Below are 27,958 nucleotides of genomic sequence, written 5' to 3' on the forward strand. Positions count from 1 at the left end.
ATTTTTATACAAAGATAACAGATAACCTTCTACTTTCCTCCCCATCCTAGAGAAGCAATGTAGACTAAGAGTTAGAAGATCTGAGTTTGAGTCCCTTTTCTGATATATAACTGAGGACAAGTCACTTACCTCTCTGAACTTCAGTTTCCTTATCTGTAAAATGGTAATAACAATAATCCTCACACAACCAACCTAGGCAAGTACTTGTGAGGCAACTCTAGAAGACATGTAAGAGGTTCCTGATGCTGGTACTCATAGGGACACTCTCTTTGTCTAGCTATGTGCTCATGTGGCTACGTACCACGATCATTGCTTGGGAACCCTGACTTCTCAACAGGAGAAGTAACTTCCCCAATTTTCATTCACATTGGCTCATCAATCCTTGCCCCTAGTTACTCCAGAGATAATCCCATTCCTAACTCTAAACTACAATGCCCCCAAAAGAGGTGGGATAAAAGATGTACCCAACAAAGCAGACACAGGACTGGTTATTTTATTCCTATACAAGAAAAGGAATGCTAAGAAAAAATGAATCAGTCTGCATTAACAGAATGACTTCAACAGATCTCATATCTTAATTTCTGAGAATAGAGACTGTCTTTTGTTTCTTATTGTATTATGTTTAGCACAGTGCATAGGAGGCAGTAGGCACTTGAGAAATGTTTATTGAGCTTAACTGAATTTGGGACACTAGCATTGTAAGTTTTACCAGAACATACAGCAGTTGGACCACACCACTAACTGCTAATTTCCTAGTTTACCTCACCACAGGCATTGCCAAAACAGCCAAGTCTGATCATCTTTCTGGCCATCTCTCCTGCCTCTTTCCTTAGAGGACTTCAATTATAACATCCCTCTGGTTGACCATGAAGCTTCAGCCTTGCTAGACTCTTAGGACTTTCTCACTTTTAAAAATCTACAAGGTTGGGGGAAGCCAAGATGGCGGAGTAGAAAGACACACATACGCTAGCTCCGAACCCACAGCCCATAAAATATCTGTAAAAAAGAACTCCCAACAAATTCTGGAGCAGCAGAAGCCACAGAACAATGGAGCAGACGAGATTTCTGTTCCAAAGAGCCCTGAAACAGACACCAAAGGTCTGTCGCGCTGCGGATCCAGAGCTGAACCCAGCCCTGCCTTGGCCGCGCGTGGTGCCGAGAGGAACAGATCCGAGCAGGCCTCAGGGACAAAATCTCCAGTGGCCACACCGGTCCCTCCACCCACAGGCCCCAAAGGTTCGTGCAAGAGTCTTCTCGGTTTGCCGAGAAGGGAGTGGGGTGCCCCCATAACTCAGGCCCCCTTGGGAGGCAGCAGCGGAGGCAGGAGCAGACTAGGGCTCCCCAAGCAGGCAGGAGCCTGGATCCATTGTTGAAGGTCTCTGCATAAACCCCCTGAGGGAACTGAGCCCGTGAGGCGGCCCTGCCCCCACCTGAGCACTTGAACTTAATCTCACACTGAATAGCAGCCCTGCCCCCGCCAAAGCCCTGGGGCTGGAAAGCAGCATTTGAATCTCAGACCCCAAGTGCTGGCTGGGCGGATCTGGAGGCGAAGTGGGTATGAAAAGAATATTCAGAAGTCAAGTCACTGGCTGGGAAAATGCCCAGAAAAGAGAAAAAAAATAAGACTATAGAAGGTTACTTTCTTGGTGAACAGGTATTTCCTCCCTTCCTTTCTGATGAGGAAGAACAATGCGTACCATCAGGGAAAGACACAGAGGTCAAGGCTTCTGTATCCCAGCCCACTCAATGGGCTCAGGCCATGGAAGAGCTCAAAAAGGATTTTGAAAATCAAGTTAGAGAGGTGGAGGAAAAACTGGGAAGAGTAATAAAAGAGATGCAAGAAGAGCATGAAAAACAGGTAAACACCCTGCTAAAGGAGACCCAAAAAAATGCTGAAGAAAATAACACCTTGAAAAATAGGCTAACTCAATTAGCAAAAGAGGTTCAAAAAGCCAATGAGGAGAAGAATGCTTTAAAAAGCAGAATTAGCCAAATGGAAAAGGAGGTTCAAAAGCTCACTGAAGAAAATAGTTCTTTCAAAATTAGAATGGAACAGATGGAGGCTAATGACTTTATGAGAAACCAAGAAATCACAAAACAAAACCAAAAGAATGAAAAAATGGAAGATAATGTGAAATATCTCATAGGAAAAACAACTGACCTGGAAAATAGATCCAGGAGAGACAATTTAAAAATTATGGAACTACCTGAAAGCCATGATCAAAAAAAGAGCCTAGACATCATCTTTCATGAAATTATCAAGGAAAACTGCCCCGACATTCTAGAACCAGAGGGCAAAATAAGTATTCAAGGAATCCACAGATCACCGCCTGAAAGAAATCCAAAAAGAGAAACTCCTAGGAACATTGTGGCCAAATTCCAGAGTTCCCAGGTCAAGGAGAAAATATTGCAAGCAGCTAGAAAGAAACAATTCAAGTACTGTGGAAATACAATCAGGATAACACAAGATCCCTTCTACATTAAGGGATCAAAGGGTGTGGAAAAGGATATTCCAGAAGTCAAAGGAACTAGGACTAAAACCAAGAATCACCTACCCAGCAAAACTGAGTATAATACTTCAGGGGAAAAATTGGTCTTTCAATGAAATAGAGGACTTTCAAGCATTCTTGATGAAAAGACCAGAGCTGAAAAGAAAATTTGACTTTCAAACACAAGAATGAAGGGAAGCATGAAAAGGTAAACAGCAAAGAGAAGTCATAAAGGACCTACTAAAGTTGAACTGTTTACATTCCTACATGGAAAGACAATATTTGTAACTCTTGAAACATTTCAGTATCTGAGTACTGGGTGGGATTACACACACGCGCGCGCACACACACATAGAGACAGAGTGCACAGAGTGAATTGAAGAGGATGGGATCATATCTCAAAAAAATGAAATCAAGCAGTGAGAGAGAAATATATTGGGAGGAGAAAGGGAGAAATGGAATGGGGTAAATTATCTCTCATAAAAGAGGCAAGCAAAAGACTTATTAGTGGAGGGAAAAAGAAGGGAGGTGAGAGAAGAACATGGTTTACTCTCATCACATTCCACTAAAGGAAGGAATAAAATGCACACTCATTTTGGTATGAAAATCTATCTCACAATACAGGAAAGTGGGGGATAAGGGGATAAGCAGGGTGGAGGGGATGATGGAAGGGAGGGCATGGGGAGGAGGGAGCAATTTGAGGTCGACACTCATGGGGAGGAACAGAGAGAATAGAAGTAATGGGGGACAGGACAGGATGGAGGGAAATATAGTTAGTCTTATACAACATGACTATTATGGAAGTCATTTGCAAAACGACACAGATTTGGCCTATGTTGAATTGCTTGCCTTCTAAAGGGAAGGGGTGGGGAGGGAGGGAGGAAAAGAAGTTGGAACTCAAAGTTTTAGGAACAACTGTTGAGTACTGTTCTTGCCACTAGGAAATAAGAAATACAGGTAAAGGGGTATAGAAAGTTATTTGGCCCTACAGGACAAAAGAGAAGATGGAGACAAGGGCAGAGAGGGATGATAGAAGAGAGAGCAGATTGGTGATAAGGGCAATTAGAATACTCGGTGTTTTGGGGTGGGGGGAGGGGACAAAAGGGGAGAAAATTTGGAACCCAAAATTTTGTGAAAATGAATGTTAAAAGTTAAATAAATAAATAAAAATTAAAAAAAAATCCACAAGGTTTTCTGGACTCGTCCATTTTGATATTGCCATTCAGTCACCTAGTTGGAGGAGATAAAATGAAAGAGGTGAACCCATCCCAGGAATAAATTGGAAATGTGCTCAAGGCTTGCTTCTGGATAGGGGTCACTTTCCCACCCAACCCTCCTGACAGCTCAGAGTTGAACCTAACACTGAGTAACTACGAGGATATGAAAGACCTAAGTAGAATATCCATAGAGTTCCAGCTCAGCAGCCAGTCATAGGGACTCATCTCCCTGATGAGCCATACGTAGCTGGAAGCTCTCCCCATACTCAAACTTCTATACTGTCCTCAGAAATGGTGACTGGTCAGGCTACTACAGAGGAGGACACTCACCACAAAAGCAATAAGCAAATAGGAATTATTATTTTCCTTTGTGTTTCTTTCCTAAACTCTTTAATTATAAAAAATTGTCCTGGAAGGCACTAGTAAAATGATATGCAAACTATATAGAAAATTTGCCTTCGCTTACAGCTGTAATAATGAACAACAACAATAACAGAATTTATATGGCCCTTTCATATTTACGAAGTCCTTTACAAATATTTTCTTATTTTATTCTTGGAATAACCCTAGGAGGTAAGTATTCTGATTATTCTCATTTTACAAATTAAGATACTAAGGCAAACAGAGGTTAAGTGACTTGTTCAGGATCACACAGCTAGTAAATAGCTGAGGTTGGATTTGAACTCAGGTCTTCCCGACTCCAGGTTCAGAGGTAAATTATTCATGGAGTTAAAAGGGAGTGAGGGAGTATCTAGTAATTAGTTCTGTTATATAAAATATCAGATACTCAAACTGTATGGTTTCAGTACCCACTTGCATACTATCAAGTGGCACCTGGAACAGACTTTAGATTAAAAGGCCCCTTCCACTAATAAGACTAGAAAAGTATCAGCTCTGACGTAAATAAAATTGCAGTCACGCTTATCTTGCTTAATTGTCCTTTTCTCCTTTAGACTTTCTTTGTTTTTATCTGGAGCCTGGAAAGACCTGAGGATTCAGTTTCTCCTCCACTCCTCAATATTTGTGCGTTCCAAATGGTGTTTTCCTTATGAACTTTGTAATCATGGTTAATGATACATCTTAGGTGTGGACAATGTATTAGATGACTATCTCTACTTACTAAAGATCAGGACTTTACTCCATTTCCAGTCTCCCATTCCATAGACTATATCACAGATTACTGTTCCCAGTCACATATAGAAATTTTTCACATGCTCTGGATTGCAATCTGGAGAAATGAACTCATTTAAAACTATCTCATCCAAACCACATGACCTGTATCAAAAATGAAAAGAGTGAATTCACCACCAATGAAGAGGAAATTAAAGCAATAATTAGGAACTACTTTGCCCAATTGTATACTCATAAATTTGACAATCTTAATGAAATGGATGAATATTTACAAAAATATAAATCATCCATATTAATAGAAGAGGAAGCCAAATAATTAAATGACCCCATCTAAGAAAAACTATCTCATCCATCTTGGAATTCCACTTTCTTTTTTAAAAATTAAAAAAAAAAGGTTTTTGATTTTGTTTTGTTTTTTTAAAGACTAGATTTCCCTCCTCTCCCTGGCCCCATCACAATCCTTGTCAGCCACAAAGCTTTTAATTGGGTCAGTTTTTCTAACATGTGCCAGCTCACCCCTCCTTAGGCAGCCTGGTAGACTCCCACTCCCAGAAGCTCACTACATTGGTAACAGGCTTAGTGAGGAAACCTGGCTTTAGTCCTACTGCAGCTCAGAACTTCCAAGCTCAAGCAACCCACCACTCCCAGAATCTCCTCTAATTTTCTACCAGTTTCTCCCAGGCTCCCCATGTGTCTCCAAACAGCCTCAGAAGACTAGCCAGGTAGTGTATCATTTCATAATCTCTAGCTCTCCACACCCCCTACTGCTATTGGTGCCTCTTCTATGAGCACGTGACTTTTATCTTCCATAAAGTAATGCATCCCCAAAATTGGGTGGATCAAGGTGGAGGCTGAGTGTTCTGACCCAGCTGTAAGTGGCTGGGGCTCTTTTCAACATCCACTATCACCCACAAATCTCTTCTACGTAACATCCAAAGAGGTGAAATACCATTTTCTGAAAGGAAAAAAGACTTCACCCTTCTGGGAAATGGCAGGTAAGAAATATCAGTTTTTTTTAAAGTTAAGGTTAAATATTAATCATTAGTACAACTCATGTGTGTCAGCCTCTGTGCTTAGTTGAGTGGCTTACAAGTCTACCTTTTCATCTGCCTTGTGTTTGTTCTCTTGCGTTTTGTACTCTGAACAGGAAACTCAAAACCATGAATGGAACAGCTTAACCTCAGTTGCCACAGATATCAGATCATAGAGAAGAAACCCACCCAATAGGCAAACCATGTCACATCAATCTTTTAGAACAAGTAGATTAAAATTTTAAGGAATGCAAGAGGCAGGGTAGGAAAATGGGAGGAGAAGCAGCCTCTGAGCCAGGAAACCTGGTTTTGTGTCTTTAACAAATTGTAGCTGTGTGACCCTAATCAAGTCTGTTAACTTCTCACTGCCTCAAACAACTCTCTAAAATATAAATTGTAATCTGCATTAGTAGAGGAGCTTCCTCATCATGTTGGGAGTTCCCTAAACCAATTAAGTCAGCTAGTCAATAAGATTTTATTAAGCACTTATTATATGGTAGGCACTGTGCTGAGTGATAGGAATTAGAAGAAAGGCAAAAAATGTGGTCTCTGCTCTCTTACATTTGAATAAGAGAGATAGGGTAGATATACAGCAAATTACAGATGGTGGGAAGGAAGGAGGGAGAAAAGGAAGGAAGTAGGGAGGGAGGGAAGGAAGAAAGGAAGGAAGGAAGGGGGAGGAAAGAAAGGAAGGAGGGAAAGAAGGAAGGAAGGAAGGAAGGAAGGAAGGAAGGAAGGAAGGAAGGAAGGAAGGAAGGAAGGAAGGAAGGAAGGAAGGAAAGAAGGAATGAAGGAGGAGGAAGGAAGGAAGGGATGGAGGGAGGAAAAAAGGGAGGGAGGAAGTAAGGAGGGAGGAAGAAGAAGGGGAAGGAGAAATAGAGGGAGGGAAGAGGAAAATGGAAGGAAGAAAGAAAGTCATTCATGAAGTATTTTCATCTCTCTGCTTCACATGCCTAATGGGTATAGAAATGTCATTACTTTCTCCTTTTTCATTGAATTATGATAAAAAGAGAATTATTCTTCAAGGGTGGTTGGTGGTTTTTTTGTTATTTTATTTTTTCTCCACTCTGATCCAGGGAAACGAGTTCTCATAGTGTATGCACATCAGGAGCCAAAGTCCATGAATGGATCCTTGAAGGATATAGCGGTGACTGAATTGACCAGTCAGGGATGCCAAGTCACTGTATCTGACCTGTATGCCATGAACTTTGAGCCAAGGGCCACAAGAAAAGATATTGTGGGTGAGTGGTAGGTTCAAGTCAAAGGTCTATTACTTTTTTTAAGGTGCCTGTTTCCTTTCTTTCAAGAGATCCACCAGCTTCAGTGACTGTACAAAGTAAGAACTGAAACACCAATTTTTTTTTACGGATATTTTAAAGTTTTTAAAAAGTTCTAAGATAATCCTGTACCATGAACAGCAACTCTTTCCCGGACACTTAGCCTCTGTAAACTGCTTAGTCAGTGGTTTGGGGAAGGAATCAAGACTGCTGACAGTCTGGCTCCTACAATCCTACATCATTCCCCAGAAGCAATATCTCTTTAAAGTTGGAGAATGAGGGAGTTTACTTTCCTAAGCAATAGCCAGGAGATCCATAATCACAAACCAAATTTTCTCTTTTTAAAAAATATCAATAAATCAAGAAGCATTTATTAAGCACCTAACTATGTTCTGGGCATTGTGCTAGGTGCTGTAGATACAAAGACAAAAATGAAACAGTCCTTACCTAGAAGGTTTACTAGAGCTGGGATGCTTGTTGCCCTTCACCTTTGAAGAGGACCAAAATGGCATCACCATTGTAAAGTGTAATTTCATTGTGTCCAATTGTGGCTGATCAGACCAATGCAAGCTCAGAATGCTCTACCACAGGTTGGGCACAGATAGTCTGTGTGAATATTTGGGGTGGATATCTCAAATTTGCACATCCTGCGTTTACTTTGTGCTGTCTCAATTCTGCTTTGCTCAAAGAGCACAGCACCTTTTCTTATGTGGGCATGCCATCAGTCCTGTGCCAGCGTCTCCCGTGTTGCACAGTCAAATCCAAAGTTCTTGAGAGAGACTTTGAGAATGTCCTTGTATTGTTTCTTCTGCCACATGTGATCACCTGCCCATGCAAGTTCTCCATAGAATAGTCTTTTTGGCAAGCGTACATTTGGCATTTGAGCAACATGGCCAGCCCATCAGAGTTGTGCTCTCTGAAGCATAGTTTGACTAGTTGGCAGTCCAGCTCGAGCAAGGACTTCAGTGTCTGGTACCTTATCCTGCCAGGTGATCCTCAGAATCTTCCTACGACAGTTCAAATAAAAGTGATTCAGTTTCCTAGCATGGCGCTGCTAGACTGTCCATGTTTCACAGGCATACAGCAATGAGGTCAGCACAATGGTTCTGTAGACCTTCAGTTTGGTAGTCAGTCTAATACCTCTTCTCTCCCAAACTTTTCTGGACTAGTGGAAAGCATGATGAATTCTGAATCAAATAACCTGGGTTCAAATCCAGAACCTGCTTTTGAAGTGTCGATCAGAGTCCAATCTAAAAAAGACAGAGTGGCAGGATAGAGGAGATACTTCCAAGGAAACAGAGGGGCAAATATCCCAATCTGGAGAATGTTTCTCCTAGTTAGCTTGGAAAAAGAGAGGAGAGAGAAAGAGAGAAGACAACAGAACACACAGATGATGAGTTCTATTCTCTAAAAAGGGGCTGGTTTTATACCTTCTTGCCTGAAAATATCTCCACCAGGCTATCAGAAATATTTCACATAATCACAATGAGTAAAATTCAATTAATTGGAAATTTGCTTATATTCATAAGCTTCTCTTTGAAAATATAAACCTTTGGGGATACTGGGGGGAGCAGGAAGACAGGGTCTATGCTGAGGGAACTTGCAGTCATTCAAACTTTGGTGTAAATCACTAGTTTCAAACTGAAACAGAAGGAGATCCTTATAGCAAGATGCATGCTGATTCAGAAAACCACAAGTCAGCATCATCTATGTTATATTTTTATTTATTTTGTCAAACATTTCCCAATTTTAACATTAACATTTAAATTTATCTTGGGTTGAATTTTACCCAACAGGTACGTCCCAAATTTGATGCCTCTGGTGTAAGTAAATCAGAATTCTTTCCTCCCATCGCATAGCTGAGATAAACTAATACCAAACAAATGGATTGGCCTTTGACCAAATAAATAGTCTTTGACTGAATGCAGCACTATCAATTTTATGAGCTACCACCAGCTGTCTGCTAGAGGAAGGATATTAGTTCCCAGTCTTTGGGGGAGCATCTGTGACTTATTTTAAGGGCATCATTGGAACCAGATTTCTTTAAGCTACTGGTAATAAGAATAATTAGGTGTAGTGAATTTTTTCACAGGTGCTCTAAGCAACTCAGAAACCTTCAATTATGCGGTAGAAACACATGAGGCCTATAAGAAAAGATCTCTGTCCAGTGATGTGGTTGAGGAACAGAAGAAAGTACAAGAAGCTGATCTAGTAATATTTCAGGTAAGTTTTTCCTTTGACCAAACATGTTAAACTGGCTTCTCCCAGGGAGTAAGTACTTCTAGGTAATGTTTCTAAGTATTCAAAAACTCATTAGCCAGGCCACCCAAGCACATATCAGAGCACTATTTACTTGAGTTGTAAGCTTTATTAGCTTAGCACAGTACCTGGCACATAGTGAGATATTAATAAATGCTTGTTGACTGAATTATTTCCTTCAAAAGTTGTGTTTACCAATGGAAAGTGAATTGATGTCTTCCTTATTATAAATTCAAATGTTGGAGTCCCAAGCAAAATATTAATAAAGGGTCCTGTACTCTTCCCACTGGTCCAAGAAATGCTTTCCATACACCCTGAAGCTTCCTTTTATCTTATGGGTCCCCAAGACTGTAGCAACTAATAGTTAGGCCCACACAAAAAATTATCCAGACAGATCAGGTTGAAAAAAATACATTCATCTGAATCAGCTGGACCATGGAAGCAAAGTCATCCTTTGTTCCATATTTCTTATTAAGTGGCTCAGTACTTTCTTTCACTTCAGCATGCTGTCCTTTTGCAGCCTAACTTATCTAAGGGTCATATATGTGGGCCTACCTCATTTTATGGTGCTTCACTTTAGTGAGATTTTGCAGATATTATGGTTTGGGGTTTGGTTTGGTTTTTTACAAATTGAAAGTTTGTGGCAACCTTACTATACCAGCCATTTTATAGGTGCCATTTTTCCAACAGCACGTGTTCACATTTGGGTCTCTCTGTCATATTTTGGTAATTCTCAAAATTATTTCAAAATTTTTCACTATTATCATATTTGTTATGGTGATCTGTGATCAGTGATCTTTGATGTAACTATTGTAATTGTTTTGGGGTACCACAAGCCAGGCCAATATAAGATGACAAATTGAATCGATAAATGTTGTACATGTTCTAACTACGTCCTGCCTCTCTCCCTCTCCTTGGCCTCCCTATTCCCTGAGGCATGACAATATTGAAATTAGGGCTATTAATAACCCTACAATGACTCCTAAGTGTTCAGGTGAAAGGAAGGGTCCATCAATGTGCCAAACTTCAGCGTTGTCTTATTTTAAGAACTTGCCACAGCCACCCCAACCATCAGCAACCACCATCCTAAACAGTCAGGCGCCAACAACGAGTCAAGACCCTCCACCAGTAAAAAGAGTACAGCTCGATAAAGGCTCAGATGATAGTTAGCATTTTTTTAGCAACAAAGTATTTTTAATTAAGACATATGCATTTTTTTAGGCATAATACTATTGTACATTTAATAGATTACAGTATAGGTAAACCTAACTTTTATATGGGCAACTAGGTAGTACAGTAGAAATATCATTGGGCCTGGAGTCAGGAAGACCTGAATTCAAATAAGACCTCGGACACTTAGTAGCTGTGTGACCCCGGGCAAGTCACTTAACCCTGTCTGCCTCAATTTCCTCATCTGTAAAAAAAAGCTGAAGAAAATGGCAAACCACTCCAGTATATTTGCCAAGAAAACCCCAAGTGAGGTCATGAAGAGTCAGATATGAACAGCAATAACAACTTATGTTACTGGAAAACCAAGAAATTCATGTGACTTGTTTTATTGTGATGTTCTTTTTGTCTCTGTAATCTGGAACCAAACTACGCCCTTATAGCTGCTTCTCAGAATCCTAAACCAAGTATTCAGCCCCAAGTATTTTAGCCTATTTAAAACTATTTTGAGTAAAGCAGTGAGCTCAGGAGACACCAGTTCCTCAAAGGAAAAAGTCAGACAGCTCATAAACTCATCTGCTAACTAAATCTGAGGGGTCAGAGCTGTACATCAATACACCCTTGCATGACCTGGTTCTGTAAAGAGCAAGGGTACAAGGGCTAGGGTGAGGGAAAAAATGTGGAAGTGCTGTCCTCTTGTGGACACTGTGGAGCTCTGCATCATCAATGTCTAAGTGTAGCTCTTGTCTCGCTCAAGTAGGAATTTGACATATATTAAAAATTATTGCACAAGACTAGGTGTGAAAATATGGCTTATACAGTCAGCATTGGTTGATGTGTCTCAGTTAGTTTTGATGAACTGCCTTTTTCTCTCTTTCTTTTTACCTTTTGTTATCAGGGATATTGAGGGTGGGAGGTAGGAAAGATTTTTTGGAAATGAAAGTGATGAAAAAAATAAATGCATCAGTAAAATTTTCGTTTATGTCAATGCAAAAGCGCAAATCTCCTTCCTTGCTAATGCATTCAAATCTATGTCCTATATGAAGACGAAGCTTAAGTGGTAACTACCTGTAAACATGGACATTAAAGGGTTCTAAAAGGAGGAAAAGGGGCAGCTAAGTGGTGTAGAAGATAGAGTGCTGCGGCTGGAGTCAGGAAGACTCACGTTCATGAGTTCAAATCGAGCTTCAGCCACTTACTAGCTGTGTGACCTTGGACAAGTCACATAACCCTTTTTGCCTTAGTCTCCTCATCTGTAAAATGACCTGGAGAAAGAAATAGCAAATCGCTCCAGTGTCTCAGCCAAGAAAACCCCAATGGGGTCTGCATCACCTAACTGCCCCCATTGTTAGCTTTCTATGATTAATAGGAAGATTTTCTTGAAATCAGACCTAAATCTGCCTCTTTGTAACTTCTGCCACTGCTCCCAGTTCTACCTTCTAGAATGAAACACAAAAAGTTTAATTCCGCTATTGAAGATGCCATCATATTTGGCTCTAAGTGCTCTCTTTTCTAACTTAAACATCTCCTTCACTGTGTTGAACTAAATGATCTCAAAAAAGTGTGCGCTTTTTTAAAATTCAAGAACTCTAAAATGAAATCCAATATCATTTCATCTACAAAGCTTTTAGGATACCTTTTTAGACAAAGAATATCTCTGTGAAATGAATAAATTCACAATGAAGCTAAGTATAACATGTGCTTTGCTGAAACATTTTTAAATGATTAATATTGTTGACTACTCCTAAAATTAATTTGGAAATATTTAATAGAATAGTTTTTTAGATAATTAAACAAAATTAGTTGAGATATGTTGAATTAAAAAAACTTACTGAGAAGAATGGGGGTAATTTTTAAATATCCACTTACATTATTTTGCTGTTTTGTCATTTTTCAGTTGTGCCCAATTCTTCATGACCCCATTTGGGTTTTGTTTTGGGGGGGGGGGTTTGGCAAAAGTACTGGAGTGGTTTGCCATTTTCTTCTCCAGATCATTTTACACATGAAGAAACTGAGGCAAAGGGGGTAAAATGACTTGTCTAGAGTCACACGGCTAGGAAGTTTCTGAGGCCAGATCTGAATTCAAGAAAATGAGTCATCCTGACTCTAGACCTAGCATTCTGTCCTTGGCACCTTTTAGCTGGCTCCCATCTACGTTTAGAGAGATTAAAAATTATATATCTTGAATCCATTTTCTCACCAAGGTGAAGAGTTTACCTCTGACTTGTGAATGAGCGTCTTCCTGTTTCCTTTCTGTAGTTTCCTTTATATTGGTACAGCGTGCCTGCCATCATGAAGGGCTGGATAGACCGAGTGCTCTGCCAAGGATTTGCCTTTGAAGTCTCAAAGTACTTTGACAAAGGTTTCTTTCAGGTATGTTCTGTGGAATATGTTGAATTTATCATTTGTGGAAGAAAAGTTTAACATAGTACAGGTTTCTAAAACCAGCTTAGAATTTGAAAGTCTGCAGTCTTCTCCCATGCTATTTGATAGGTTTTCTCATTTAGAGATGAGAAGTAGCTTTTGCTACCCAGCTTACACCAAGATAAACTGAATATTTTGGGGTGTTTGTTTTCTATTTTTTCTTTTCCTAAAACTTAAATACACAATAAGAAAAGAAAAAGAAACATATTGTAAACTTTAATATTAAAACTTAAATACAAAAATGAGAAAAGAAAAAATATGTCATGTACACAGGCAGAATGTAAGAGAGGATTCAAAATATATAGCAATAAATTTCCATTTCAAGAAAGCCCATGCAATAGACAGTACGTGTTGTGTCGAGAGCTATCCATCTTTTCTTTGCTTCCTTGTAAGTTTTCTTTTGCTCTCTGTTATGCACAAGGTATTTCCTAAAGAGTAAGGATATTGACATGTTCCGAGCAATTAATGACACCACCCTTTGCTGATCTCCCTAAAGTTATAAATAATGATAATTAATAATGATGACAATAGCTCACATTTGGCATAGTATTTTAAGGTTTGCAAAAGTATCCAATATACATTATGCCCTTTGGTTCTGAAAACACTTCTGTGAAACGCGATCATTATCTCTGTTTTACTGATGAGGAAACTGAAGTTCCAAGAGAATAGAGGGTCCAGCCAGGAGCACACTATTTGTATGTCTGAGGAAGGATTTCAATCCAGAAGTTCCTGATTCTAAGTACAGTGTTCACCCGATACACCATACTGTCTCTCCAAGACATTCCTTTCCTCAGTGACACATGCCAGATTCATAGCCTTCCCTTCCCAACTTGTTTTGATCATTTAGAACACCTGCTCTTCTCCTTCCTCCCTGATTCCAATGTGCTCCAGCTCTGCTCCCCATCAGGGCAACAGGGACTTAGGATTTACCACCCCTACGAACTGTTCAGCATGTTGAATTCTGAGATTTCTCTTAATGACTTCTTCCATCCTGCTTTTCCTTTTGACCTCTCTCTTCACCACCATCTCAGCCTCCTGCCTTTTCTTCTCCTAGACCATCATTCCAGTTCTTATTTCCCAATACTGCCCTACCTAGTCTGGCAATACTTTTGGTGTTGTTTCATCGTGTTTGACTCTTTGTGACCTCTTTTGGGGTTTTCATTGGAAAGATAGTAGTTTGCAATTTCCTTCTCCAACTCATTTTACAGATGAGGAAACTGAGGCAAACAGAGGTTAAGTGACTTGCCTAGGGTCACACAGCTAGTAAATGTCTGAGGCCAGATTTGAATTTCAGAAAATGAGTCTTTCTAACTCCAGGCCCAGCACTCTATCTGCTGTGCTACATTTTAAAAACTGGCTAATAGCTCTTAATGGAACTCTTGAAATTCAATTATATGTCTAGTACACATGCATGTGCAAGCGCACACATGCGTACACACATTATATTTTTGGTGCACTGGTTCTATCTTTTGAATCGATTCACACACATAGCAGAAATCAAAGAAATAGAGTACATACTTAATAAACTTCTATTACCAAAGAAAACTGTTCAAGTTAGACAAATTGAGTTTTATTTGAAATGCCTTTGCAATTTCTATATATACAGAAAATAGACAGCCCCCAATGCAAATTTTAACCAGACTGAATTGTTCCCTGTATTCAGAACTCCTGCTTGAAGCATGGGAACATGGAATATTTCTTTACATAGCATTACTGTTTGATCTTCCTATGTCAAGATATACACAGATATACATGTATCTGTGAGTGGATTAAGTGGGCTAGCTTGCACACACTTTGTTACCAATCAGGCTCTTAGTCAAGAGCTTCAAAAATAAATAGACTAATTTATCCAGGGACTGGGGCATATGTGTGTGTTTGTATGTGTGTGTGTGTGTGTGTATACACATTGGAGATCTAAATGTCACATTCAGACTTTTACTAAGATGAGCTAAAAGCCAGTGTACACTGGTAACCTCTGCCCCTGGGGAGGCTGAGGCTGGTGGATCAATTTAGCTAAGGAGTTCTGAGAGTAAGTATGCCGAGCAATCCTGCAACCCTCTGCCCAACAAGTATTTGTTGAGCTCTTACCAGCCAGACCCCAAACTCCTCTATTCCTAATTGTGAAATCTGGCATCAAAATGGTGGGTCTCAACATCACAATGGGAGGGCATCAGGCTGCCTGAGGAAGGGCAAACCAGCCCAGGGTAGAAAGGAGACAAGCGCGAAGCTCCCATGCCAATTAGTAACGTGATTGGAACTGTGAGGCACTGCAGCACTTCTAGCTCAGGCAGATAGGGAAGATGGTCTCAAAGGTAGATAGATAGTGATAGATAGATAGATTAAACAGTGATAGACAGACAAATAGATGCATAGACAGTGATAGACAGAGATAGGCAGTGATAGTTATGCAGTGATAGATAGATAAGCATAGAAAGATAGATAGGCAGTGATAGGCAGTTATAAATAGATAAATAGATAGGCAGTGACAGACAAAAAAACAGACAGTGATAGATAGACAGAGATAGATAGGTAGATAGTCATAGAGAGATACAGCAATACTAAATGAGCTAAACATGAAATTGCCCTTGCATATTAGTATATACATCCTGGGCAACATGTCACCACTGCATCAGTTTATGGTTTTCCCCAGTGAAAATCTACTTTACTTTAGAATTTTCATTTTGCCTTTTTTTAAGGTGCTTGGGGAGGCAGAAGAATCCCAGACTAGCTGACAGCTCAGTAGTCTGTACAGTTGTCTACTTTCAAGTCTAAATTTATTGTATTGTTTCTAACCAAAACTTATTTTCAAAAAATTACAAATCTTTATTTTCTTTCATTGCAGAATAAATTAGCCCTCCTTTCATTCACTACGGCTGGGGCTGCTGAGAACTATTTTCAGAATGAACTTGGTGGAGATATTAGATACATCTTATGGCCTCTACAGGTAAAACACAAGTACTTGGTTAACACCGTATATCAATGTTCCCTTTCCTGTTTCATCTGCTGCTATCGAAAACTCTGCAGCCCAGTGACCAACAAGTATTTTGATGAGAGCTCACTCAGCTACCCAACCTGAAACTCCACCCTCACTAACTGCAGACCTACAATTGTGCCTTGCCACCTACGAAGTCACAGAAACACAGATTTTGAGAGATGGAAGGTCCTTAAAAGGCCTTCTCTATAACATCACTGACCCAGCACAGTTGAGAGGAAAAAGCATTGGCCCTAAGGTCAAAGGACCTGGGTTCAAATTCTGCCTCTCACATAACCTGGAGAACTGCAGATAAATCACTTGACCTCAGTTTTCTCATCTGCAAAATAAAGCAGTTGGACTAAATAACCTGTGAAGCGGTTTCCAGGTCTAGATCTATGATCTATGCCTGTGGTACCATTGAATATGGAAATCATAGGCCTCTCATACCAATTGATTGAAAAGGAAGATTGAGTTTATGCCCCTGAATTGATCTAGAATGTGCCTTTTGAAGGGCAGTTGACCCTTTAGCATTCCCTAAGGCTTCCTTCTACAGGCATTTCATGCATTAGTGCCAATATCCTTTTCTCCTGTGGGCCAGATTTAAGAAATGGGGAGTGTTATAGCTTAGCATAAACTTTCCAGATGAGTAGGGTAGACTGTTTTTTATAGGGACACTCTCTAAGGCCACTAGGCACAGATAATTACAAGTGTTTGGTTCCAGGGTATCATTATCTCCCTCTGGTTTTACCTCCTGCATTTTTGTGTCTTCAGATGATCCGATGGAGTGTGTATTCATATGAGATTTTCCCCATTGTATATGTTTAATAAAAACCTCGAAGTAAAAAATATTCAAAGGCTCAAAAGAGAGCAAACAGCCTTCTAAGGTAGCCCCATTCCACATTTGTTTAGTTCTAATTATTCCAAAATCCAAATCTCCCTTTCTGAATGGTGCTCTGTGGAACCCAGTGGCACATTTCTATCTATTCCTCTTGCCTATGGCAGCCTTTCAAATGGTGAAACACAACTATCCTGTCCTCCTAAATCCTCTAGGTCTTCCTCTCTCCAGGTAAATATTCTCGCTTTCTTCAAGCTCTCGAAATTGCTTCCTTCCTTTGAGGTTCAGCTGAATTGTCACTATTTTTCTAAAACCTCCCCTGATCCCCCAAAACTCCAGGATTCTCTTCATCACCACTTTCCTTTGTATTTACTTCCTCTGTGTATCTGTCATTTATACCAGTAGAATGTAAACACCTGAAGTTCAGGACTTCCATTCCCTTAAACAAACATGAAAGACTCATCTTCCTGAGTTCTGAGTTCAAATCCAGCCTCAGACCCATACTAACTGAGTGACCCTGGGCAAGTTATTTCACCCTGTTGCCTCAATTTCCTCATCTGTAATATGAGCTGGAGAAGACAATGGCAAACCACTGCAGTATCTTTACCAAGAAAACCCCAAATAGGCTCATGAGAGTCAGACACAACTGAAAACAACTAAACAACAAAACATTCTCCCTTATCTTTGACTGACAAAGACTCAGCAATCCTATCTGCCAATTCTTTGAGCTACACAATTGTTACTGACAGAGCATAAGTCAAAACACACCACCTCCCTGCTCTGAAAACTTCACTGGCTCCCAATTTCCTATAGAATAAAACACAAACTCTACTATATTATATTTAAAGCCCTTCACCGTCTGGCTTCAACCTGTCTTTCCAGACTTATTTCACATATTCCGCCATATGCTACATGCCAAGCAAACTGGCCTAACTTGCTATCCCCTATATACAACACTCTGTGAATTCGTCATCCTTTTCCCCTCTGTATCTTGGAATTCCTGGTTCTGTTCCAAGCTCAGTTCAAGTCATGTCTTACAAGAGGCCTTTCCTCATCATTTCCTTCTTCTTTCTGTTGTCATTCTCATCATTATTCAGTCGCTTCAGTAATGTCCTCTCCTCCTCAAAAACCTACGGACATTCCTTATTGCCTCTAGAATAAACTAGAAACTCCTTAGGCTGACATTTAAGAATCTCCATGGTTTGACTTCAACCTATCTTTTCAGCCTTATTTCACGTTACCCACTTTCACAAATCCTATGTCCTAATCAAGTTGCATGACTAGTTCCCTGAGTGCAACATATCGTCCATGGCCATTCACACAGACTGTCTTTCATACATGGAACATACTCCCTCTTCATCTCTGCCTTTCATAATCCTTATATTTCTTCAAGATTCAACTCAAGGGCCACCCCTTTTATGTTGCCTTCCCTGATCTCCAGATCAGATATTTCTTCAGTTTTTCCCAGGATATTTTTGTCTAGGTCTCCTCTTTTTGCTCATAGCATTTCTTACTTTGTATCATACTTTTGTTGTACAGGGCGTATTTTACCTAGCAAAATATAAATTCCTTGAAGGAAGGACTATGGTTTTAAAAAAAACTGTATCATTAATTCCTAGCATAGAATCTCATGCAAGCTAAGCATTTGACAAATGTTGGATTATATTAGTCTTTCTCTCCACACTTAGGTACTTAAATTGGAACCTCATTGTTCTATCTTGGGACCCATTCCAGGGAGGTTCATTTATCCAAGCATCTATGGAACTCATTATCATAGAATAGTAATAGTATGGGCCCCAAGGAGAATGAGATATGAAATTCTTGTAACATTGGTAACGGTGGATTACCGTTCTTTGTTTTCTTGTGGTTTATCCTCTCTTAACCATCTGATTACAGTCTTTATTTTTTTTTCCTTAAGAATATCTTTTCTAATTACATGTAAAGAAAGTTTTCAACATTCATTTCTGTAAAATTTTGAGTTCTAAATTTTTCTCCCTTCCCCCCTCCCCAAGACAGAAAGCAAGCTGATGTAGGATGTACTTGTACAACCGTGTTAAACGTATTTCACACCAGTCATGTTTACAGATTCTTTAAAGGGAGGGCAGGAACCATGTCTTCAGTGTTTTAAATTTTATTACTTCAGTTTACTTAAGTACTTAAAACAGTAATCTGTCCACAATGGGAACTCCATAATGATTTACTACCTGACATGATAAAAGTCGAGTGAGGAAGGCATGATGATTTGCACATTAGATAGCAAGTGCGTTCATCTAATCCAATTCAATTTGTTTCAACATACATATTAAGCACCTACTTTGCGCAAAGCAGTTTGGGCTCAAAAGCTCCGAATTATTCTGTATCATTTGATTGTACTAAAGAGTGGCTGGATAGTAGAAGAGAAAAGAAGTCAGTGATAGAAAAGCAGTTTTTATTCCAGGGTGGTGGGTCATGGCAATAGGGAAAGAAAGGGACCATTTCCTTTGAGTATGTAATCTGGTTCACCAATCTACCATTTTTACATTTTGGTAAAATTTCAAAATACTTTGACCCTAGAATGTCTCTCTCTTTTCTTTTTCATTCATTCAACAAATATTTGTTACGTATCTTGAAAGGGGTTGAAATACTGAAAAGTGAGCTGATAAAACTGCCTCTGTGTCTCTATAGGGAGGCAGTTTGGTGCAGTATAGAGATGGTTGGCTTTTGAGTCGGAATACCTGGTTTTGAGGGGGAGCGAGGTGTTGCGGTGGATGGAGAGCCAATTGTGGAGACAGGAAGATAGTTTAGGAAGGTATTTTGGCAACTGTATGAAGGATGGATTGGAGAGGAGAGGCACTGAAGACAGGGAGATCAGAAGACATGAGGCCTGAAATAGGTGGTGTCAGTGTGAATGCAGAAATAGGAAGAGATAATAGAAACTTTAATCAGTCAACAAACATTTGTTTACTATGACCCAGGAATTGCGTTAAGGACTGAGAATATAAAGATGAAAACACAGTCCCTGTGCTCAACAACTCAGGATTTGGCAAATGATTAAATATCAGCAGAAGGGGACAGGGGGGAAGGAGGTAAGGAGGGGGACAGAGAGAAGGGCAGAGAGAGAGGGAGGTGGGGAGAGACTCAGAAATGACTGAAATTTTGAACCTGGTTACTGCCCTCAATATAAACAGGGAAATCTGAAAGTGGGGCAGAGGGGAAAAACTGATAGCAGTATTAGACATGTTGAAACAGTTTGCAACGTGAGATAATGGGGGACAGTAGGACTAGATATACTGGTTTTTAAATTATCTGCTTTAAAGGGGGATAATTGAGTTCACAAGAATAAATGAGGCCAACTTTCTTTTTTTAAGATTCCTTTTATTTTTAATTTATGACAGAAAACAAGCACTTTCATAACATAATAGAAAAAAGATGATTGCACATAAAACTGCAAATCTATTATGTACAAATTGCTATTTCTTTTATATATATGATAAAGTTATTGCATAAATTTCTTTTTTCCTTTTCTCTTCCCTCCTCCCGTACCCAAGAGGCAATTACCATTAGACCACAAACAGGTGTATATATATATATATATATGTAACATTACTGTGTAGATACTTTGATTGATCAGTTCTTTCTCTGGAGGTTGATAGCATCTCTCTTCATATGTCCTTTATAGCTAACTTGAGCATTTATAATCATCCAAATGACTTATTCACTCAAAGTGAATAAAAAAACTCAAAACAATATTATTGTTACTCTATACAATGTTCTCTTGGTTCTGCCCATTTGCTCTTCATTATTTCTTATGGAAAAAAAAGCAAAAAAGGACAGAGCCTGAGGGGACACATGCCCTTGGAGCATGATGGCAGCCAAATGGAGTTCATTAGGAAAAGCTTGATGGAGGAGGTGAAAGAATAGACAGAAATTGTTAGAAAGATCATATTTTTCCACAAAGCAAATGATCAGTTCAAAACAGAAAGGATGTTGAGGTCAGTTGTGCCTTCTCAGAAAGTTATCACAGAAGGAGGCTTTCTCTGAAAGAGGGAAGAGCAGACATGTATTTTCTCCTCAATCTGTTAACTAATCTGCATAAATAACCAAACTTTAATTTCATAGGACCATAGATCTAGAGATATGGTGGGGAACTTGTGGTCTTGAGGCCACATGTGGCCTTCTAGGTCCTCAAGTGCAGTCCATTAACTGAATCCAAACTTCACAGAATAAATTTTATTAAGGGGATTTAATAACTCTAGACTCTAAAATTTGAAGGGACCTCAAAAGCCCATCCCTCTCATTTTGCAAATGAGGAAACTGAGACCCAGGAAAATTAAGTAACTGATCTAAATTCACATAGAGTGAACTCAGCAGAATTTGAACACTAGTCCTCTGACTCCATAGTCAGTGCCCTAATCCTGAGCATTTGGGTTCAGATGATTTTTGGTTGGAAATTTTGTTGATATATGAATTACAGGAATAGGATTGGTAATGCCCAGTTGTCCAAAGGATTTCCTCTGATTCACAGTATCCAATATCCTTATTTTCATGAACAGCTCGTTTGTTTTCAGTGAATTGCTAGTTTTTAATAATTTCGGTTTTATTCATGATTTTCAAAGAGTGATGTGTCGCCTTTATTACTTCCCTTTGTCTTTTTAGCTAGTATTAATGCAACAGGTACCATTTCTCATTAGTTTCTTTCTCCCTTTCTGAATCTAGCATGGTGTGTTACACTTCTGTGGTTTCAAAGTCCTCCCCCCTCAGATCAGCTTTGCTCCTGAATACGTACCAGAAGACAAAAGAAAGGAGATGGTGGCATCTTGGGCACAGAGACTGGCAACCATTTGGGATGAAAAGCCAATACACTGCACTCCTTCCTGGTACTTTGAATAATAACATTTTGTATTGCATTCAAGGTTTCCTCTTATCTTTGGAAGCTGCGAGCAACTTCTCAGGATACACGAGCATTTGTATACAAAATTTCGTGTTCAGAATCCTATAAATCTTATAAGAAAATTAATCATATGTATGTAATTATTTGTATCACAGGCTACTTTGGCACTGACCGCAATAAATGTACATTGTTTCAATTATGTTTTACACAGGCAGGCCAAGAATTTCTGGGGTTAGTTTTTGTAGGAGAGGACAGGGGAATTAAATACGTAATGATCTGGCTTCTCCCATAGGAAATAACTGTGTTCCCAGATCCCAGATATACAGTGAGGACTGAGAGTAAAGAGAGACCCAAATTTCCTTTGTGTTTACAGTAGTCAATCTTTTCCTTTCTGCCATGGGATTTCTCTCCCTTTATTGAGGAATCCTTTTAAACACGACAGTATGAACCTTAAGCTTCAGTTACAAGACTCTTGAGAAGACTTCAGTATCTACTCTGTGGCTCCCTTTATCCTTTCCCCTTCTTAGTTCAATGGTATGTAAGGGAGCTGATTAAACTGGTATAGTTTAACGGAAAATATTACTGTTTAAAAAAAATCTTTCCCGGAAATTCCACGAATTCAGAGTTCATTTGGGTTAATAAAGAAAGAAACTCTTGGAGAGCTAAGGAGTAGGTTATTGTAGGAGGAGGTTAGGAGGACTTTTGGTGGGTTTAGGAAAATAAGCTGATTAAACTGTTGTACACCAAACGAGGGGCAATTCTGCTGAGGGTGAAGTCGGGGGGAATTTGTGCTCCGTTTGGATAGAGTATTTGTTTGGGTCTTTTGGGCAGCAGGAGGCAGTAGGTACTTGGGGAATATAGGAGAGAAGATATTGGAAGGGAGCTTAGGAAGGAGCTTAGAACTCTGGCCAGGACCCTAACTAGCATCATTGTTCTAGGAAGAAAGGAAGGAAAGAAGGAAGGAAGGAAGGAAAGAAGGAAGGTAATGAAACAAGAAAATGAATCAAGAACTCTTTCCATTAATTGTGAGCCCTCAGCCAGAAATCTCACTCTGGAAAATGGAAGTTTAAACTCTCTTCCTACTGTTTCCAAATTGTCCTGTCTCAATGATGCATTCAAACAAATAGCACGTACTGTTTAATAATTCATTGATCAAGAGTTTTATCATATTTACTTGCTTAAGAAAGCAAAATAAATTTTTTAACACAAAAGAGTAAACAAGCTTTTAAGAAAAAAAAATAATATCTCCCAACACCTTGGTGGAACATCAGGTTCCAAAGCAGCCCTTTTCCATCTTAGGAGAGAGAGGGAAAGAGAAGGGGAGAAAAATGAAGGTCCCTGGTCTCAGTTGCCAGTTTGAATGGCTTTCAGAAGCACAGTGTGAGCAGGAGGCTTTCTGTATAATTCCTCCCCATTGCCTTGGCTCCAGATAGTTTGCAGAAGGAGGGCATGAGCACTTTTGGAGATCAGGAAATGTTTTCGTGTAACAGTTGGCCAATGAGATGATCTTTAAAAAAAACTAAAGATTCCAAGAAGTAGAGGATGATGATGGATTGCACTCTAGAGAGAGAAAATTGACAATTGAGAGGCACAGAGATGGAGATGGAACTGTGTGTGTATGTGTGTGTGTCTGTGTGTGTGTGTGTGTGTGTGTAACAGTGGAGGTTTGCTGTACATTGGTACTTTCCTTTCTGCCTGAACTACCTGTCCCTTTCCTTTTTGTGGGTCAGGCTATTCAGCCCCCTAGGACTTAATTTGTTGTTGTTCAGTCATTTGAGTCATGTCTGACTCTGCATGACCCCATCTTTTCTTGGCAAATAGTGACATGATTTGCCAATTCCTTCTCTAGCTCATTTTACAAATGAGGAAACTTAGGCAAACAGGATTAAGTGACTTGTCCAGGATCACACAGCTAGTAAATATCTGATGCCAAATTTGAATTCAGAAAGATGAGTCTTCCTGACTCTAGACTTGGGACTCTATCCACTGAGCCACCTAGCTACACAGAGGTCTTCTATTCCAACTCTCTTACTTTATAGATGAAGAAAATGAAGCCCATAAAAGAGGCATGACTTCCTCAAGGTCATAAAGAGCAAAGCCAGAATTCCAATTTGGGTCCTCTAAGTCCAGAGTTAGAATATATTTCCTCTCTACCAATGAATGAAGGAGATGAGAACCACTTCTGTCAGTAAATGTTTGTGTGCTCAATTATTTTCATTTTTAATTAATCTTGTTGGGAAATGAGACAATGCACATTAAAACAAAGCAAAACTTCAGATACTTCCTCCACTGGGAGATACAACCTCTGGACAAAACTTTTTTTCCCCAAAATTTACATATAAATTGTGATTTTTGGAAAAAAAGATCACTGCATCATCCTGAAGGCCTCTTCCAGCTCTAAAATTTTGTGGCTAAAGTTATACCAATTTATGAATTTATTGATAATTCTGTTGGTACTTTAAAAATGCTTATAAGCTTTGTGAGTTGGGGTAAGGTATACAACCTCTTAGAACCTGTTTTCTCTTTGGTAAAATGGAGATGGGAGAAGCAATCCATTAAGGGATCAACAAGCGTCTATTACTAAACAGTGCTAGTCACTGTGACATATTTGGGATTTTCTTGACAAAGATACTGGAGGGATTTGATATTTTCTTCTCCAGTTCGTTTTTACAGATAAGGAAACTGAGACAAACAGGGTTAAGTGACTCACCCAGGATCACACAGCTAGTAAGCATCTAAGACCAGATTTGAACTCAGGAAGATGAGTCTTCCTGATTCCAGCCTTGGCACTCAATCCACTGCACCATCTAGGTGCCCCGTACTAGTCATAGAGACATTAAGTGTAAAAAACGAAACAATCCCTACACTCAAGGGGTTTATATTTTAATGGGAAGAAGAACAAGGACATCCATGTAAGGGTCACCTGTTGATGGAGTAATTCAATAGTCACTTCAATCCACTTAAGTGATAAGATGGCCTAGGACCTCAAACAGGTGAAAACAGTCAGTCTCAATCACAGACTTTAGTTTCAGTCATAGGCTTTAGATTAAATGTGAAAAGTTCTTGGAGTAATTTGAAAAATAATCATATTCCAGGTGACTGAGGAAACAGTCATGCCTCGTAAGCTGTCTATAAAATATCAAGCTAGTTGAGAATCAATATTCTGGAGACTGGAGTTAATTCGACATACCAGGAAAGTCCCTAAGGGCAGTTAGGTGGCACAGTGGATGGGCTGCCAAGCCTAGAATCAGGAAGACTCATCTTCCCGAGTTCAAATCTGGCCTCAGACTTTTACTAGTTGTGTGACGCTGGGCAAGTCACTTAATCCTATTTGTCTCAGTTTCCTCATCTGCAAAAGAGCAGGAGAAGAAAATGGAAAATCACTCCAGTATCTTTGCCAAAAAAATAAGAGCCCAAAAGGAATCATGAAGAGTCAGACACAAATGAACAATAACATAAATCCTGGAAAAGGAATTGTTTATGGCAGAGGAAAGGCCTCAGTTTTGTCTTCAGTCTAGGCCTTTCTCTCTCCCTCCTTTCCGCTACCCCATCCATTTTGTCCAGATGACTGTTTAAGCCTCAAATGGTCTAGAGAACTTTGGGCTTCCCATCTTCCCATTAGTGTCCCCGCCAAAATCACTGGATCAGCTGATCTTGGAAGTCAAAAATAGACATATTCACAGGTCCATAAGAAACCCAGCAAATGAGCTATATCATGCACAAGGAGAACTTCTGGAGTCTAACATGAAGGGGAAAAAAGAACTTCTAGTAACTAGGAGCTGTGAATTATCCTTTGCCACATGTGCTGCCCAAACTTGAACCCTCCCTCCCAAATTACCTTGTATTTATTCTCTCTGGAACATTACATAGTGTTGGAGGGAGGCCACTAGTAGCTGGGAAGATCAGGAATGGATTCATCTGAAAGGTCATACTTGAGCTATGCCTTGGAAAAACAGACAGATTTAATGAGGCAGCAGTGAAGAGGAAGCCAATTTCAGAGATGAGGGCTGTGGCTATTGTAGGCAACTTGGTATGAATAGATATAAAATCAATCTTGGCCTCAGAAAAACTTAGACTCAAGTCCTATCTCTAGTATATGGCTCTATGATCCTGGGCAAGTCACTTAACTTTTCAGTACCACCACCACCCCACCTTACCCCAGGCTGCCCTCTAAGATTATAGGTGATATTTGTATTTGCTGACTTGTGTTAGTAAAGAGAGTTTCCTTATCAATAAAACCACAAACCTACACTTCCCTCAAATGGGAATGATGGTTATCTGGTCCAACCCCATCATTTTATCAGTTTTCCAAAGGAGGAAACCAAGACCCAGAGGGTTGATATGATTTACCCCAAGTGAGATTAGTGATACAAATAGTGCTAAAATCCAAGGCCTCCTACCTGCCAGACCCATGCCTTTTCTCATTATACCATACCTCCTGACTTCATCACATGCTTGAAAATAAAATTTCACTCATCCTAGGTCTCCCTTAACTCTCTTGTTGATCTCTGAGGACACATGTGAACACACACACACACACTCACACACACACACACACACACATTTTCTACTACCCAGAGAACAAAAGGCAATTTTATCTAGAAAGAACAATAGTTTTGAAGTCAAAAGCCTAGATTTCAATCCCAATCCATCTGCTTACTCCATGACCTTGAGTCAATCACTTAATCTCTTTGGCCTCAATTTTTTCATCTGTAAAATAAGAGGGTTGGGTTGGATGCTCTCTGAGTTCTCTCCCAGATCTAGTTTTATGATTATATGAGGATAAAAGAAAACCAAAATGATTATCGAGACTGGACAGAAATAGAAGTAAATAAAGATGAAATAATGTCAACAAATAAGAAGGAATGGAAAAGTCAGACTGGAAGCACCTTCCCAGACAGCCTACAAAGAGGAGAATAAATAATAAAAAAAAGGATTCATTCAAAGAAACACATTAGGTTTTCAAAAGATGATTAGAGAACTTTAGACATAGGAGTAGGTGGTGGAAAGATAGGTGGGAGACTCAATGGTACTTTCCCTAATTCACCTTTTCTTAGTAACTTATAATAACTTTAAAAGCCTCTGCCTCTGGAGAACCACCTGGGTGGAAGAAACTAGTAGAGTGAATATAAATTAGCTTAGTTATATTATTTTTTCCAGGCAGCTTTTACTGGTTCCTCTTAGTACTTGGCTCTTGGAACAATTTTTCTCCCATTGCTTTGCAGCTGTTGATGAGACTGATCTGATACTAAACAGATGTTACCCAGCATATGCAAAGCATAAGAGGAACAAATACAATAAAATAAAAAACAACAACCCAGCTCTGAGTTTAGATTCTGTGATCTCATACTTCCAAACACAGTCCATTGCTTTTTCTCTTTACAACATTTTTAGAACTGAAATAAGAACAGATATCATAAGTAGCATCTCTTTCGATTTGAAATCTAGTTCTTGGATTTTAGTCAACAAGCATTTGTGAAAAACATACTTTGCACCAAATACTGTGCTAAGCCCAAGAGATGCAAATAGAAGCAAAAAGAAAGGCAGCTCCTACCCTCAAGGAGCTTCCATTCCAGCATTCAAGAGCCCTGAAAATCTGGTGGAAACACAAAGAGCTAGGAGAGTAATGGAAGATGGCTAGACTGGAGCCTTTCCTCAAAACAGATGTTCTACAAGGAATTCACCAATGAGAAAAGGGTTTTGGAGCAGAGGGATGTTACAGGGAGAGGAGACAGCTGAAACATGATGGTGAAGTCGGGAGAGTTAGAAGTGGATCCAGGAGAAGAGGAAAGGATGGCTCACCTAGGGTCTTGGGTTTTAGAGCAAACTATATCAGTTGAAAGAATACATTTCCTCTCTCGTACACACAACTTCTGATAATGTTAGTGTTGAGTGTCCATGCAAAATCATTAGTCACACAGATGTGGGAGAGTAAGGAAATGAAATGAATATTGAAATCCTAAGCTACCTAAATGAGGCAACATTTCCAATTATGCTTAAAAAATACAGGCTTCTGTAAATGGAGTCACAAGTGCTTTTCAGTGACTAAATTCAACAAATATTCAGCTCTAAGGAGAAGTAAATAATCAATAAATAAATGAAAAGTGAGTGGGGAGAAGAGGCATAATTTAAATCAGGAACAAGGGTCCATAGTCTGTCTTCTCACACCATTCCATTCCAGAGCACCTGTTGCTAAGGAATTCTCCTATCCGTGAAAAGACACTTTAAAAGGATGGGACGGACCCTTTAAAGAAAAAGGCCTTCTAGCTGATGGGTTGGTTGGC

The 27,958-nt window shown here is 39.5% G+C and overlaps 1 protein-coding gene across 1 annotated transcript; it reads left to right on the top strand.

Annotated features, from left to right (window-relative positions):
• The first annotated feature begins 5,643 nt into the window (after window positions 1-5,643).
• Window positions 5,644-21,800, top strand: NQO2 (N-ribosyldihydronicotinamide:quinone dehydrogenase 2). The gene is made up of 6 exons (XM_072603677.1): window positions 5,644-5,832; window positions 6,945-7,109; window positions 9,238-9,368; window positions 12,831-12,944; window positions 15,838-15,939; window positions 21,500-21,800. Exons 1-6 carry the CDS (start codon window positions 5,826-5,828, stop codon window positions 21,671-21,673), a joined length of 693 nt encoding a protein of 230 aa, XP_072459778.1. The 5' UTR covers window positions 5,644-5,825; the 3' UTR covers window positions 21,674-21,800.
• Window positions 21,801-27,958: the final 6,158 nt, after the last annotated feature.

Source organism: Notamacropus eugenii, chromosome 4 (assembly GCF_028372415.1).
Source record: "Notamacropus eugenii isolate mMacEug1 chromosome 4, mMacEug1.pri_v2, whole genome shotgun sequence".
NCBI classification, from domain to species: Eukaryota; Metazoa; Chordata; class Mammalia; order Diprotodontia; family Macropodidae; genus Notamacropus; species Notamacropus eugenii.

Excerpts from the sequence above, each read along its gene's own strand:
- NQO2 (XM_072603677.1), top strand. Across the intron at positions 7,110-9,237 it reads CACAAGAAAAGATATTGTGG|GTGCTCTAAGCAACTCAGAA; the intron begins GTGAGTGGTAGG and ends ATTTTTTCACAG. Across the intron at positions 15,940-21,499 it reads ACATCTTATGGCCTCTACAG|CATGGTGTGTTACACTTCTG; the intron begins GTAAAACACAAG and ends TTCTGAATCTAG.